The sequence below is a fragment of the Pantherophis guttatus genome, chromosome 3 (genome assembly GCF_059756535.1).
Source record: "Pantherophis guttatus breed Tessera chromosome 3, ASM5975653v1, whole genome shotgun sequence".
NCBI lineage: Eukaryota > Metazoa > Chordata > Lepidosauria > Squamata > Colubridae > Pantherophis > Pantherophis guttatus.
The window spans coordinates 184,919,128-184,936,748 of record NC_142065.1 but is presented as its reverse complement, the minus strand read 5'-3'; the positions used below and the strand labels follow the sequence as shown (position 1 = coordinate 184,936,748).

The 17,621-nt window shown below is 38.0% G+C and overlaps 1 protein-coding gene across 11 annotated transcripts in view; it reads right to left on the bottom strand.

Moving 5' to 3' along the window:
• Positions 1–17,621, bottom strand: part of WWP1 (WW domain containing E3 ubiquitin protein ligase 1) — a 68,293-nt gene that overhangs the window by 31,645 nt on the left and 19,027 nt on the right. For 7 of the 11 annotated variants that reach the window (XR_015733417.1, XR_015733419.1, XM_034422371.3 and 4 more), the window contains 5 exons: positions 11,003–11,093; positions 5,929–6,070; positions 5,185–5,309; positions 256–393; positions 102–168 (listed from right to left, as the gene is read on the bottom strand). Coding sequence is in view for 8 of the 11 variants with exons in the window: in XM_087890765.1 (XP_087746891.1) it covers positions 102–168; positions 256–393; positions 5,185–5,309; positions 5,929–6,070; positions 11,003–11,093 (563 nt within the window). In the remaining 3 variants the exon portion in view is untranslated. The remainder of the gene's footprint in view (positions 1–101; positions 169–255; positions 394–5,184; positions 5,310–5,928; positions 6,071–11,002; positions 11,094–17,621) is intronic. The other 4 variants (XR_015733418.1, XM_087890768.1, XM_087890766.1 and 1 more) reach the window with 1 other exon arrangement.

Sequence of the window (17,621 nt, the reverse complement as noted above, 5' to 3'; positions counted from 1 at the left end):
TCCACTGTCTCCTAGCCGAGGCTAGAATGTAATCTGATATTCTGCATATTCAATTCAATGACATTTAGTATTCAAATAGTATTCTTCAAAAGAAATCTAACCTGGAAGTGGTCCTAGCTGGTGTTTCTCTATTTTCATGTAAGGCATCACCATTTTGCTGGACTTCTACTAAACAATAAAACAGAAAATTAGATTTTTCTATTTCTCTTTTTAAACTAAGGGATAATAATTTTAATCCCCCTGAATTTAACTTACTGGTTACTAGTGAACTGCGATTTGAAAGAGATTCTGTTTCAAGCACCAAACCATCAAGCACTATTATCAGTTCTCCCGTTTGTATCAAGCCACTCTTATTTTCCAGTGAAAGCTTCAAATGTTCTTTGACATGTTCTACTATCAGAAAAAAATTGTTTTGTAAAGAAAATAAGCCACTTATTAAAACAGCAAATACATTTTTTCAGATCTAACTCTACTACCTAAATATGTAGGAGAAAAAAATCCCTCTGTATGTCTAATCATTTCAAATATTAAGATTACATTTCTACAACATGGTTATCAAATTATACAGAAATCTGAACAGTGTATCACACTATTTATGAAGCATAGTCGGTAATAATTGTCTAATTGCATATGTGTAATGCAAGATATAAAGTCTTAAAAACATCAAAATGAACCTATATCACAGAGGTGTCAAACTCAAGGCCCATGGGCCAGCTGCGGCACCCTGGAAACAGCAGACAGTCCGCAGTGCCTCTGCCAGTGAAACGGAGCTCAGGAGGGCCATCCGTGGCCCTCCTGAGCTCCGTTTTTGCTGGCAGAGGGTTGCAAGAGGCCGTCACAGCTGGAAACAAAGCTCAGGAGCCAGTTTTCGCTGGCAGAGCACTTGGGCCACCACAGGCAACCCTGACATGAGTGATGTTGCTGGCCATGCGCCCTGGCCATGCCTCCCAGTCAGTGTTGAAATCCTTTGCGGTTTGCCACCAGTTTGCTGCCCGTGCATGCACAGTGCACACCAAACACATGCTGCGTGAGGAAAAAGGAGGCTTGACAAGGTAAGTAAAACAGTGAGGGGGGAAACAGCTGTGCAGCGTGATTTAGATTCGCTAGAAAGCAGGATTACCTGCTTTCTAGTGAATGTAAACCACGCGGCATAGCTGATCATTGGAAATACCCATTCTAACGAACCGGTAGCTTTTTTTTAACTACCAGTTTGCACGAACCGGTAGTTTTTTAACTACCAGTTCACCTGAACCGGTAGCTTTTTTTTAAGTACTGGTTCACCTGAAACTGTAGCTTTTATTACTCCTGGTTCACCCGAACCAGTGTGAACCGGTAGCATTTCACCCTTGCCCCCCAGCCCCCTGAGGTCAAACACAACCCTGATACGGCCCTCAATGAAATCAAGTTTAATACCTCCGCTATAAGATATAAGGATCTTTATGCATTTAAAGCACAACTCACACAGATTGAAAGCTGTTCATGAAATAGAGGTTTTTTAAAATTCCTTCCTTCCCAAGGCAACATTTATTTATTATTGGATTTATATTCCATCTTTTTTATTCTAATATTCAGCATTTTTTTATTTCGTTCAATTGTGTCTGATTCTTGGAGACTACCTAGACAAACCTTGGTATGATTTTTTCAGAAGTGGTTTACCACTGCCTCCCTTATAGGGCTGAGAGAGAATGACTGACCCAAAGTCACCCAGCTCGCTATGTGCCTAATGCAGGACTAGAACTCATGGTTTCCTAGTTTCTAATCTGATACCTTAGTTACTGCATTTCTTTACATTCAGCATGGGTTGCAACAATAAAATATATAGTACAAACAGAACAAGATGAATACAATTAAAAGATAAAGAAAAGTTAAACTCATTAAAATAAATAACAAAAGTTTAGAAAATATGTAAGAATTTACCATTTTCCTAAATAATGGGTGAATGGGAGCCAACTGCATCTCCTTAGGGAACCATTCAATACCTGAGAGCCATACAGAAGAATGTCCTTTACTAAATAATTGAGAGTCATGTTTTTAGCAGCAGGAGAATTTTCAGAATTGTGTCTACTGATCTAAGTAACTAGCCAGGTTCATGGTGGGAAAAATGGTTCACAGATAGTTAGGCCATAAGTCATGAAAGAGTTCTAAAGATCAATGCCAGCATGTTACATTGTGCCTACTAAGCAATCCAAAGCTGACACTGGATTCACATACTTTTTTTCTTAACACCTATGGAAATTGCTTGTAACAGTATGTACATATATCTGTATATATGCATATATCTGTGTGTGCACGCACATGTGCGCACACAAACACACCCACCCACAGACACATATTCATATCACCTACAGAACAGCAAGTTTCATTACACTAGATGAGTTTCCTTTAATCCTTGACAACAGAAGTTTTATGCAAGTTCAAGGGCTTTTTTTAAAAAAAACCTTTTTTTTTGGAATAAATAACAAAAGGGTGATTAGAACACTGGTATTCTGAAAGTTATAAATGGACTAAGGAGCCAGATGGGTTTGAAATTAAATAGATTTTGAAATTAAAAGCAGGAATCCTTCCTGTGAATTCTTTAGAATTCTACTAAACATGAAGAGTATGAAATTAAGCATAACAAAAATTTCCATGAGAAATGTTGATTGGGAAAAAAAATAAGATGGGACTTTTGAAGTCTGGACACTAGAGGGAACCAAACTGAACTAAAGATTATAATGAAAGAAGAGACCATTAATACAAAATAAGTCAAATACTCTACCTTTGAAACAATTCAAGGTTATTTGAAAACAATGCACTCAGAAATTACTCTTGAGATTATCTGCTATCATAAAATGGATTGAAAAGAGGTTATATAAAAATTAGTTTTACTGGACAAGAAAGAGATTGTTTAAAAATGTCAGCTTAAAAATGATATAGAAAAAGATGTTATATAGAATTTACAAATGAAACCAGGTGATGTTTTAATAATTTTTTTTTAATTTGATTTATATGCCGTCCTTCTCCAGAGACTCAGGGTGGCTTACAATGCGTTAATTAAAAGGTAAACACAAAAACAAACCTGAAGATGGACTTCAATATTTTTTTTTCTTTTGGATTTACATATTAAGAGACATATTAAAGTTTTCAAGGGACAAAGAAAAAATGAAAAGAAATTAAATTCTGGGATTCTATTTAAAGGGTTTAAAGATCAAGATTGTTAAAATCAAAGGGAAGGAGTACATGTATTTGATCAAGGTTAAAATATATAGGTTGTTGTTTCTGGTAACTCTTAATGGATTTTGCTCACTAGGACTGAATGACAATTAAATTTTAATTTTAATTAAAACAAATGTAAGCTTTGCTGGAGGACAAGAGATCATATATGGAAAGAAGAAATATTTTATTGTATTGTCAGAGAAAGTGACGTTACTCATGAAAGTAAAGGAATTTAAAGTTGTTTTATCTAATTAAGGTTAAAATATATATGCTGTTATTTCTGGAAGCTCTTAATGGACTTCTATTGATGAGAGCTAAATATGTTTGTTTACAGGTAAAAAATGACATATAGGAAGAAGAGATTTTTTGTTGAAGTATCAGGGAAGGTGATAAGTTTCTGAAAATGTTTCTATTTGTTGTGATGAAGGACAAGTCATTTCTTTATGTAACTTATTTTTTCTTTACTATATTTTTCCTGTCTTTTTAATTTTTTTCTTTGCACTTTTTTGTTTTTACTTTTATATTTTTTTAAGTTTGTATTAGTGTTTTATCTTTTTATCTCTAAACATCAATAAAAATTATTATTAAAACTAGGGAAAAAAGGACAAAAAAAACGAGCAAAATAAGGACAAGCAGTACACATTCTAACTGCTGACTATTCCTTCATTCAACTTCATTTGGGTTTGTTTCTTGTTCCCTTCACAGATAGTATACATCCCTACTTGTTAGGGGCTCATCCCATTAATTCTTCCATCATGGTCCTTTCCTATGCTTGTTAATCCTCCTCTTGAACTAATAAGCAATTAATCAGAATGGCCAAACAATATTTTCAGGAAACACTCCTCACAATGAGTAGTTATTCAGGAGATCCCCTTTTCAATGTTCACAGCTAGCTAGCACATAGCCCTTCCAAATGTGCATCTTTTCTTCCAAATTTCTTATTGAACTCCACTGGCAAACTCCTGTGGACTCTCTTTTTTCATTGATCCTTAAATGTTATTTAGTTCAGATTACACTTTTTAATGATTCCTGTCTGTCTATCTATCTTATCTATCTTACCATTCATCTCGCAGTGCAAGGCATACAATACAGTAAAACAAAAGAAAGTAAAAACAATTTTAAATATAAAAACAAATCAAAATTACAAAAGATTAAAACAAAGTAAAAAAAAACCACAGGCTTAGAGAGGAAAGGTGGTTGTGGCTGCTATGGTATTACACAAGCCATCTCCAGCCTACAACTTCTCCTTACCTGGACCCCATGCCAACTGGCATAGCCAGTCTTAAGGCATTTCCTGAAGGCCAGACTGGGGTGGACCTCACCTCCTGCGACAAGATGTTCCAGAGAGCGGGGCCGTGGCAAAAAAGGCTCTACTCCTGGATCTCGCCAGCCATAATTCCTTGGCTGATGGGATCTGCAGTAGACTTCTTCAGCCAGCATGAATATAGAGAGGCAAAATGGCTCCTAAAATATCTTGGAGCTACGCCATAAAGGGCTTTAAAGGTAATGACCAACACTTTTAATTGTACCCTGAAGCAAATCAGCAGCCAGTGCAGCTTGCGTAACATTGGGGTTACATGTGCCACCCTAGGAGCCACTAAAACTATATGCGTGATTGCATTCTGAACCAACTTAAGTTTCCAAAAAATACTCCAAGGGTAGCCCTATATAGAGTGTGTTGTAATAATCCAAATAGGGGATAACCATGGCATGAGTGACTGAGTGCAGAACCTCATAATAAAAAAAAGGATGCAATTAGCACACAACCCATGGTTGTACAAATGATCTCCTAGCCTGCTACCTCCTCTTCGAGCAGGAGTCACAAGTCTAGCAGAACTCCCAAGTTGCTCACTGGATCTGCCTGGGGTAGTTCAGAGGGAATTATTATCACATAATATTTAGCATACCTATATTTAAGGCATAATGGGAACATAAAGTAAAGAATATTAAAAATAAAAATAAGTGGATTCTATGCAAACTTTAACTTACATCTTCTATTGTGAACTTCCAAAGCTTGTCTAAGATCTACAGTGGCTTTTCCTAATAAAGCATCAGCTTTTAAAGTATGATGGCTCCAAACTCTAAATTCCAAAGTGGTCTGTGGAGTCACATTCCTAGACAAAAACAAATTCCTTTTTAAAATTGGAAATACATTACTGCACATATTTAATAATCCCCAACATGAAAAGCAATTACTACTTTATTTAAATATTGTCTTTTGATTAGAAAGCAGCAAGTTTAGATAATATATCAACACAATTATAATACAGCCTGAGTTCAATAATTAAAATGATTAAAATTAGGTCATATAATATATAACCTAATACACAATATTCAAACTGTCATAATATACTTTTCAAAGAAATCTCCGTCTTCTGTTTATTTATGTTTCCACTTACCTGTATTTCCCTTATGGATAGAAACAAGGCCAGATTATTGATGAAAATTTTATTTTCAAAAATGGGGATTAATTTGTGTTTGTTTCTTCATCCCAATAGTAGGTGAGACAATCTTGGATACAATCCAAAACAGTGGAATCTGTCTAGTGGAATCTAACAGAGGAGACTCTACTTTCCTATTCCATCATAACACAATGACTAACTCCATATCACCAACAGTTTTTCCCTCGTCTTGTCCATTAAAAAAACTAGTCTGATTAAGGGATCTGGTACCTGCATATTTATTCTGGATATTTGGGATAGAAATAGTTAATTACAAAAATATTCTACTTACACTGTCAATTGTTCTTCCCATTTTGGATTTGAGGAACTGCCAGACTTAGATGTTTTCTTCACTTCATTATCTGCTACTAGTTCTGTATAAATGGCAGCTAAACCAAAAATGTTCTTTTTTCTTTTCAATTTGGCACTAGAAACTAAAAAAAAAAAATACTTAAAACTACTGGAAATAGATCTTTTTAGGAAATGACAATTAATTACAATGTCTCTATTCAAAACTAATGAATGGAGGAGCTTATTTTTACCATCATCTAGAAAATCCAGACCAGGTGCACATTTTGTGATTACAAACGATATTTTACTGTATATTAAAATTGCCTAGAAGTACTCCAGTAATTTAGAAGATATTGACAATCAAAAGGCTTCTGCTTTGTTGCAAAAAAATCCCTTGTATATATTCCAGCATGACAGTTGGGATCCAGAAACAATATCACACTTCACACTTCCTTTTTCATCTAGCTAAAAGGACCCATGTTAAAAAAAAAACACAAAAAAAACAAAACCTGATGGATGAGTACTACTGGAAGGGTGTGATAACAAGAGTTAAACAGATCTATTTGAAGTTGTTCTTCCACTTCACTAGTAACAAACCAGTACACTAATATTAACTGTTTATCGCCTGAGTTATATTTTCATTGAAAATGGTTCCAGCTCCTTAAATAACCTTCTGACATAGAATGTTTTATAAAAGTTACTATAGCAACATGCCGACAGAGATATTATGTAATCAAACAGCAAACTTTAAAATCTACAGATATAGTTTTCACTAACCCTATCATCAGGAACTTCTAACAATCTCTACTCCTTCTTAATCGACGTTTTGAAAGGTCTTAAATCTAGTTTCATATAGTATCACAAAAGCAAAAATGCTTACATGAAAGCTATACCTGAAGAATTGGTCTCTTATACCTAAAGACTATTATTTTGCTTACTAAAGAAGTAAAAGTACAGGTATTCCTCAACTGGGACTGAACCTGTGTCACAAAGCAATGTAGTTGTTACATAACCGTCCTGCTTAGTGACAGCACTTCCAGTGGTCCCAAATGAGATTAGAAATTATAGAGAATATTCATAGCTTGGGTTGTAGATTTAGGTAGAGGTCTGTACTCCGAACTTGCTGGTTGGATCCTGGACATTTTGTTACCAAACTAGGTAACATCTTCAACAAGGATTTTGGGTGAAGTATCTTGTTCGTTTATTCCGAAAATAAGACCCTATCTTATATTTTTTTTCAACTCCGAAATAAGCGCTTGGCCTTATTTTGGGGGACGTCTTATTATTTTGGGGCACATGAAGCAAGATGGGGCTCCTCTTGCCGCCTAACTGATTTCCAGCTCTGTGTTTAAATATTTTTAGGGAGGGCTTATTTTCGGGAGGAGGCTTACTTTACCGCATGCGCTCAAAAGCCTAATTGGGCTTATTATCAGGGGATGTCTTATTTTTGGGGAAACAGGGTAAGTCCTGGTGGTTCGTTAGTCTTGTGACTGTCATGTTACCTAGTTTGGTAACAAAACATCCACAGTCAAGCAGCAAGCTCAGAGGACAAACCTCTGCTTAAACCAATTATGTGAGTTAGGCCTAAAAAACCAATTATGTTTGTTAGGTAGGACAATGCTGTCATTAGATGAGAAGGATCACATCCTTCTCCTTCCCTGCCACAATTGCATTCAGTTCAGGATTTAGGAAGCATGCCTTTTCCGTGGCAGACCTTGCCCTATGGAATACCCTTCCCTGGCATTTAAGATCTGGCTTTCTTCCAAGCACTGGGATTGGGGTAACATAAATGAGAGGATTTAATGATGTCTGGTTTTGATATCTTAACTTTGCTGCCAGATTTTTAATGTTCATGATTTTAGGAGATACTGTACAGTCATGTGAAAAAGAAAGCACACCCTCTTTTGAGTTCTACACTTTTCATATCAGGACATAGTAAAAATTATCTCATCCTTAGCAGTGCTTAAAAGTAGGTAAATACAATCTCAGATGAACAACACATGATATATTACAACATGTCATCACGGCTTCTCCATTTTGGCTTTCTTTTTGTAAAATAAATGATATGATGCAATAAGTCATGATGCAGTCCCACAAAGGATTTCCACACACATACATGTGTGTGGAATGTATGTGGAGGGAAGAGGAATTGCTTCCCTGCCAGCTTCTCGACTGATTTTCAGGAGAAGCTAACAGAGAAGATTAAAAATGGCGATCAAATAATCATGGGTGCCTGGCAACTAGTCATAAGTGCAAATTGGTTGCCAAGCACTCACCTCACAATCATGTGGCCACCATGACATTTTACAACAACCAGAAGTCCTTTATCATTTGAATATACCTAAAGCTTACTTAGTTCTTTGAGATTTACTGTCTTCCCTGGGATTAAGTATTTTGAGCTTCTTTACATTTCAAGGATCCTAAAACAGGTCAATGCAATGTTCTTGTTTCACAAAGATCATTATAGTTGTTTTAGTGCCTGTATTGCCTTGGAACAGGTGCTTTACAGTCCATAAAATATCCCGACTTTAATAAAGCTTTGTATGGATCCCCTTGATCACATGATCACATTTACTTGACAACAGTTTGTATTTATGACCGGTTGCCAAATATCTTGCAATCATTTGAAAGTCAATGGGGGAAGCCAGCAGAGAAGGCTGCAAATCAAGGGGAGGTTGGAAAAGGTCTGGTCCCTTAGCATGCTGGAAGGGAAATCAGATCTGGCGAAAATGCTAGTAAACGCCATTATACACGATTGTCCCCAAATGGGACTAGGAGAAGACCCAGATCTCCCAGGTATGGTGGAGGCCCAATTCCTCTACCTACCCTATCATGTCTTAGAGGCACAGGCCCCCTCTCCAGCCCTCCACTTAATGACTCATGTATTCACTTACCAACTGCAACTGGGAGAGTTGGGATTGTGGTTGTTGAGCAAAACAACACATTGTTTAATGGCCACTTTGCTCAATCACAGAGATTCCAGGCCCATGAGTGGCCATAGGACTATCAGAACAATACCTATAACTATAAAACTTTTTATAGGCTAAATTTGATATCTAATTAAACTCCCAAAGCAGACCTTTCACTGAATTTACTCCCATCATATATCCCAAACTTCGATCATCAACTGTAGCAATGTAAATTAATAGGAAGATACTGAGAGAAAGCTCAGAAAAGCCCAAGATGATTAAAAACAATTTGGTACAAAATTCAAGGAAGGAAAAGCAATTCTTCTCTTTCTTATCAACTACAGGTAACCATATGATTAAAGCCAAGGCACATGGAAGTTCAATAAAACTTGAAGGACCATGGTATCATGCTGCACTGGTTGGAAGAGTTAGGGGTGGGGGGCACCGTGTTGCGGTGGTTCTCCTCCTTTCTCTCCGACCGGTCACAGTCTGTGTTGGCAGGAGGGCAGAGCTCAACCTCAAGGCCCCTTGTATGTGGGGTGCCACAGGGGTCGGTCCTCTCGCCCTTCTTTTCAACATTTATGTGAAGCCGCTGGGTGAGATCATCTGTGGTTTCGGGGTGAAGTACCATCAGTACGCTGATGACACTCAGCTGTACATCTCCACCCCGGATCACCCCAATGATGCCCTTGAAGTGATGTCCTGGTGCCTGAAGGCTGTATGGATCTGGATGGGGAGAAACAGACTCAGGCTCAACCCATCCAAGACCGAGTGGCTGTGGTTTCCGACGTCCTGATATAGTCAGTTGGTGCCATCACTGAATATTGGGGGCGAGTCGTTGACCCCCACGGAGAGGGCTCACAACTTGGGTGTCCTCTGGACTCACAGCTGTCTTTAGAAGAGCACTAGATGGCTGTGGCAGGGGGGGCTTTTTATCAGGTCCGCCTGATTCGCCAGTTGCGTCCCTTTCTGGATCGGGACTCGTTAAGCACGGTCACTCATGCCCTCGTCACTTCCCGCCTGGATTACTGCAATGCTCTTTACATGGGGCTCCCCTTGAGGAGCACCCGGAGGCTCCAGTTGGTCCAGAATGCGGCCGCGCGGGTTGTTATGGGAGCGACGTGGTACTCCCGTGTGACTCCCCTCCTGCGCGAGCTGCACTGGCTCCCGGTGGTCTTCCGGGTGCGCTTCAAGGTTTTGGTTACCACCTTTAGAGCGCTCCATGGCTTAGGACCCGGGTATCTACAAGAACGCCTTTAGCCACCAGTAACCTCTCACCGACCAGTATGCTCCCATAGAGAGGGGCTTCTCAGGGTGCCTTCAGCCAAACAGTGTCGACTGACGGCCCCCAGGGGGAGAGCCTTCTCTGTGAGGGCACCTGCAATCTGGAACGAGCTCCCCCCGGAGATACGGAGGATTCTGGATCTGCGCGCTTTCTGCCGTGCCCTCAAAACATTCCTATTCCAGCAGGCTGGCCTGGCCTAATCTCTCTTTTAAATTGCTTTTTTAAATTTTAAATTTGTCTTATAAATTGGGGTGTTTTAAATTTGTTTTCTGGGCCAAAGGATTTAATGTATTTTAAATGGTTTTTAACGTTTGTATTATATGTATTTTATTTTCTGGCTGTTCGCTGCCCTGAGTCCTTCGGGAATAGGGTGGTATATAAATTTAATTAAATAATAATAATAACAACAACAACAATAATAATGTTATTTCATTCTAGTGTATGATTATCTATTTTTAAAATAAACATAGTAATCAAATATAAATTCAAAACAACCAAAATAATATGGCATAGGGTTTTCTGCCTAAGCAGGGGGTTGGACTAGAAGACCTCCAAAATCCCTTCCAACTGTTCTGTTCTGTTCCCATTCCCGTTCCCGTTCCCTTCTATTCTATTCCTATTCTATTCAAATGTTAGGGCACCACCAGGCATTTCTCTTTGCTCAAACTAATAGGCTATAATGTGGTATTTCTATTTTAAAAGGATAACATAGACATATAAAATATAATTGTAAATCTGCAAAGGATTAAATCTGTACTAGTCACTTCAGGGAGAGATATAATCAAACACAGATAAACAGAACAAGAGATAAAGTAGAATCTATTTTTATTTATCAATGACAGGCAAATAATAAGACACATCATTTGTAGATTTCAACTTACTTGTTACTTGCATCTGTAGTCTTCCATTGTAGTTATTACTGCTTCCAGATGTTGGGGAGGCTGCAGCCATATCAGAGGATGCACTTTCAGCCTATTGAAGAAGACAAAATATTTGACTATATGTTCCCATTTTTCTACTAAAATTACAATCAGCTGATAATAATTTAATAAATCAAGTTTAGTTTCTATAAACCAGGGGTGTCAAACTCAAGGCCCAGAGGTCAGATCCGGCCCATGAGGTACTTAGATCTGGCCCCCAGGGCCGCCCTGGAAACAATGAACGACCGGCCCACGGTCCCTCTGCCAGTGAAAATGGAGCTCAGGCAGCCTTCCCGAGCTCAGTTTTCGCTGGCAGATGGTTGCAGGAGGTCATCGCACCTGAAAACGGAGCTTGCAAGGGCTGTGCGCAACCTTCCCGATCTGTTTTCACTAGCAGAGAGCAGCAGGAGGCAGTGGCAGCCGAAAACAGAGCTTGGGAGCCCATTTTCACTGGCAGAGCGCTTGGGCCACCATAGTGGCCCCCGTTACAAGTGATGTCAAGCTGGCCATGCCCACCCTGGTCCCTCAAGGTCAAACACAACCCTGATGCGGCCCTCAATGAAATCAAGTTTTTTGAAATTATTGTCAAAAATGTTTATTTTTATTTATGTTTATGTTTTATTTTTAAGAAAATAAATAGTAATTCTAATCTGATACTTCAGGTCTTCATCACTTAAGCAACCATTCAAAGTTACAATGGACCTCCCCAGAGATAGGATTCACTTACCTTCCCTACCGATTCACAAATGTGAGCACACGCGCAATCTTCCGCACATGCTCAGCCTGCCGCACGTGCTCTTTGCTCGCAAGCACAGCCTCCAAAATGTGGCTAAATAGGACGGCATTACTTCCAGTTGGGTGGGCGGGGCCTACTACAGTTAGCGCTACCGGTTCACCTGAACCGGACAGAACCAGCTGAATCCCACCACTGGACCTCCCCAGAGTTACTCATGACCTGTTTTTAAAGTTCAAAGCCCACGTGCATTCACATGATTGCATTTTGGACACTTGGCAACTGACTGACATTTACGGCCATTTACAGGTCCCACAATCACATGACCCCAATTTTTGAATTTTTCACTTCACTTCTAGTTTTTGGCAAAAAATACATGCTACAATGATAAAATGCTGTATGACCATAATTCCAGGGTTAATTAGTCCTAAATCAGGAATTACCTATACAGCTGTGTCAGGGGTGAAATCAGTGGTGGGATTCTGCCGGTTCTAGGGGGTTCGGCCGAACCGTTTGTTAAATTGCTGGCTCGCCCCGCCCCTTGCCCCGCCCCTCTGCACCACTATTTATTGCCAATAAATAGTGGTGGGCGAGGGGCGGGAGAGCCAGCAATTTAACAAACGGTTCGGTGTTTTTTTGTAATTTTATTGGCCCGCAGAGCTTCAGCATAGGCTAATTAGCCCCTGATTAGATTGGCTCCCGGAAAATTAGGCAGGCAGATTTCTTTTCTTTTTCCTCACCAAAAAAGGTAGGTGCAAACAATGGGAAATTTAGGGGAAAAGAGGAGAGTTCAAGATTTTAAAACACAAAAGAAAAAAAGCTCTATTTAACTACGGAATTGTAATAATTGAGATACTATTAATTGTATATTGTGTTGAAAGCAGAAATGGTTAAGTTGTGGTTGGATTGGAGAAATTGGATTGCATGGAAATAATTGGAATATTCATGTTCATATTGATTAATATACAAAAAAGGTAGTTATATAACTAATTGATTTATATTAAAATGTTGAATTTATATTAAACAACTGTAATAATACATAATTAACCAATGTGAGGATGGGTATAATATAGAAGGGAAAAATTGAATTTGATTAAGATTAGAGATGAGGATGAAGGGTAATATTGTTTTTTTACAAAAATAGATGAGGAATGAATATGGCAAAAAGGAAATATAGAAATTGTAAATTTAATTGAAATGACTAAACACTGTTTAAATTTGTGAACTGGCCAAATACTCTGTTCAAAGAAAATACATTGTATGTTTGTATGTGTGTTTCTAATTACTGTTATTTATTCATATTTGTTCTCTTTTATTCTTTAAAGTTTAACAATTCATTCTTTATCTTAATATCTTTATATTTGTTTGGGGTTGGCTTTCTTCCCTTTCATCTTTTTTATTGTACAGCAATCTTTCTCCTCAAACCTACCACCTCTCTCTTTTCTTTCCTTCTTACTTTCTCTTCCCCCCCTCTTCTTCTTCTCCCTACTTCCTTTTCCTTTCTCCTTCTCCTCCTCTTCCTCCCTCTCTTACCCTCACTCCTACTCTAATTTCCCTTCCCTTCCTTCATCCCTCTCTATTGCTGTATCCTTTTATGCATATGGACTACTCAGAGGGCTGAAAAAATTATTTTTGACTGGTCCTTGCACTTTTGACCAGTCCTCGAACTTACGACTGTCCTCACAATTTACGTTTTTGCTCTATCTTGTCACCATGGTGAAGAGAAGCAGTTGTGAAATGAGTGACACGGTTGTTAAGAATGCTACAATGGGCATAAATGATGACCAGTCATAACTGCGAAGGCCGGTCAAAGGTGCGAGGACCTGTCAGAAATCACTTTTTTCAGCCCTCTGGGTAGTCCTTTTGTGCACAGGGTCTACTCAGAGGACTGAAAAAGTTATTTTTGACTGGTCCTCGCACTTTTGACCAGTCCTCGAATTTACGACTGTCCTCACATTTTACGTTTTTTGCCCTATCTTATCACCATGTTGAAGAGAAGCAGTTGTGAAATGAGTGACATGGTTGTTAAGAATGCTGCACAGGCATAAATGTGAGGAGGGTCATAAGTGTGAGGACCAGTCAAAAGTCCGAGGACCTGTCAGAAATGACTTTTTTCAGCCCTCTGTAGTCCCTATGCAGATAGCCACGCCCACCGGTCACATGACCAGCTAGCCATGCCCCCAACTAAGCCACGCCCACAGAACCGGTTGTTAAAAAAATTGAATCCCACCACTAGGTGAAATCCAGCAGGTTCTGACAGGTTCTGGAGAACCGGTAGCGGAAATTTTGAGTAGTTCGGAGAACCGGCAAAAGCAACCTCTGGCTGATCCCAGAGTGGGGTGGGAATGGAGATTTTGCAATATCCTTCCCCCAGGAGTGGGGAGGGAATGGGGATTTTGCAGTATCCTTCCCCTGCCACGCCCACTAAGTCACACCCACAGAACTAGTAGTAAAAAAAAATTGGATTTCAGCACTGAGATGTGGCCAAAACTATTGGTGCACCTCCATGTTTTCCAAAAAATTATTGCAATGTCATGAAGTAAATTGAAACTTACAAAAGCAAATGGCATCCATTAATCTTTATTCAATACAGAAGTGTTACAGAGAAGACACGTTGATTTTGTTGTATGACTTAACATATCCTTGTAAATAATAAAACAAATTTAAATAGTATGGGCATAATTATTGGTATCCTTAAGCTAAGATTTCATAGCATATCATTTTGAGGCAATAACTGCAATGAGTGTACTTCTGAATAAGATTTTATATTTCTGAATTGGCAATCTGTGCCACTCTTCTTGAAACATTACTCCAATTGTTTTAGGTTTCATAGGCTCTTCTCAACTGTGACTTTCAACTCCTTTCATAAATGTTCAATTGGATTCAGGTGAGAAGTTAAAGCAGGCTACTTCTGAACAGCCCAATGTTTGCTTTCCAACCATTCTTTGGTTCTCTCTGAAATGTTTTGGGCCATTATTCTGTTAGAGAACCCATGAGCTAAGGCAGAGCGTTCTAACACTGGGCGTTATAGTTTAACACCATGGTGTCTTGATAATTTTCTGATTTCATTTATTCATTAATCCCATAACTTTATGAAGGTTCATGTTTCACGGTAGAGTTGGTGTTATTTAAAAAGCATTTTTTTCTTTTGTGAACATACAGCTGCTGTAACTTACAAGAAACCTCTAATTTTGTTTAAATTGTCCAAAAGACACTGTCATAAAAATCTATGCCTTATAAACATGCATTTTGGCAAACTGCAATTTGGCTGTTTAGTGCCAATCTTTAAGAAGTAGGATCTTGTACAGTGGACACCACTTTCAGTCAGACAGTGTTTGACAGTGGAACTCATGATATTGTTGTAACTTGATCTTGCAGATCAGCCAGGATATGTTTTGCAATTTTCCTTGATTCTTTCTCTACCATTCAAACTTTCCTCCTGTTCAATCCATAGTCAATTTTTATCTTGTGGCCATATCCAGGGAGGTTGTCTATGGTTCCAGGGATCTTAAGCTTCTTGATAACATTGACATTCATGGTCACAAGAACATGAAGTTCTTTGAAGACCTTTTGTAATCTTTACCATGCTTGGCTGTTACCTTTTTCCTTTCCTCCTCAGTCAAATCTCTGCTTTTCTTTCTTTTGTCATGTTTATTGTGCTGCACACAATGATACAAATATCTGAGTACTTTTCTCCAAATTGGCTGAGTGATTAATTATGAGACTGAATATGACAATAATTAAAGTGAATAGTCTGCTTCAGAGATTATTAAAATACAATAACAGTTTAATATCTAAGGATGAAAATAATTATGTCCATTCCATTTTAATTTGTTTTATTTAGAAGAATATGTTAACTCATGCCTCAAAAGCAAAGTGTCTGCACTATAGAACAAAGAATGGTGGAAGCCATTTATCTGTTTGTTTCAATTTATTTAATGGCAAATTGTGAAAAAATGAAGGTATCAATACTTTTAATCACGTCTGCAAAATAGTTACTACTGCTTTCATATTTTTAGTTGTTAGTAGGCCCAATAAATTCATGTCTGTAACAAAACACTTAAAAACAGCGGTGAAATCCAGCCGGTTCTGACAGGTTCTGGAGAATTGGTAGCAGAAATTTTGAGCAGTTCAAAGAACCGGTAGCGGAAATTTTGAGTAGTTCAGAGAACCGGCAAATACCACCTCTGGCTGACCCCCGAGTTGGGTGGGAATGGAGATTTTGCAGTATCCTTCCCCTGCCACACCCACCATGCGATGCCATGCCAACCAAGCCACGCCCACAGAACCGGTAGTAAAAAAATTTGGATTTCACCACTGCTTAAAGAGCATGTAAGATGTCATGGTTAGGAAATTGATTTATCAATAGGGAGACTCAGTTTTAAGTCTATCCTTAACCACAGAAACTCATTGGATGACTTTTGTCAACCATTCTCTTTCAACCCAACTCATCTCATAAGTTTGTTGTTGTGGGGATAAGAAATTAAAATGATTCCCATGAAAACCACCCTTAGTTCTTGAAAGAAAATTGTAACTTTAATTTAACTGATTAAACTGTAAATTTAATTAATAAATAAGCACTACTACATAGATAGTACTATTTCAAAATTTATTTATTTATATCCTGTCTTTATTATTTTTATAAATAATTCAATGTGATAAACATGCCCAATACTCTTTACTCTTCCTATTTTCCCCACAACAAGAATCCTGTGAGGTAAGTTGGGCTGAAACTGGCCCAAGCTCACCAGCTGGCTTTCATGCCTCAGGCTGAATTAGAACACACAGTTTACACAAATCAGCACCTTAACATCTCTCAAATATACAAGTTGTTAAAATTTGTGAACTCTTTTGAATTTTCAATATTTCTGCGTAATATGACCTAAAAGATGTCTATTTTCCACCCATTGAAAAACTAAATAAAGAGAACTTATTCTTATAATGTTGACATCTGTCATTTACCTATTGCTTCCAATTAATGAAAAAGTTATAGAGATCATGTGCTTATGAAGACATTAGGTATAATCATAAACCTGTGGAAAACATAAAACTAAACTGGAGATAATATATCAGCACAATTCTTTTACGCAGCAGAATCAACTCTAATAGCTCTTAAAGTGATTTTCTTATACTAAGTAAAATTAATCACAATCTGAAAATCTTGTTTCCTACTCATCTTCAATACAATTAATATCTGATTCCAGCTAATCATTTCAGGTCCTCTACCCTATCATATCAGAAAACGTTTGCTTTCTGTTAAGAACATACCACAATCAGGCAGGGGTATTATAAACAGCTTTTCAGACAGATTGATGTGATCTATCACATCAATTTAGGCAGGTGGAATATAAATAGCAAACCAGTAAGTCACTTATTCAATGTTAATAGTCCAACATACTACAGAACTCTCTCTTATGCCTACTTTGTCCTTTGCAATACTGCAGGGAAGGTAGACAAGACTACTTTTGCACTGTGAATTTGGCTGTGTTTTAGAGGAACCTGAGATTCTAGCCAACATGTTCTATCAATGCCCTTTCAATAATAACTTGTTCTCTGACTTCGTAACTTTATCTGTTAATATGGCCTCTGAGAATGACTTTTGTTTGCTTTACATTATCAGATTGTGCATATGTAATATTTAAGAAACCAGTTGAAAACAGACTTGAACAGCTGATTTTTTTTACTGCCACCACTGCTTTATATAGAAAGGGGTTAGGTATATAAATAAAAAATATGCTTTTTAGTGTTTTGTGTCTTGTTGTCATGTAACTGGTCACTGACAGCAATAAAGTTATACATAAAGAATAATATTTGATCGCTGTTATCAGGGTTCCTGAAAAGATATTT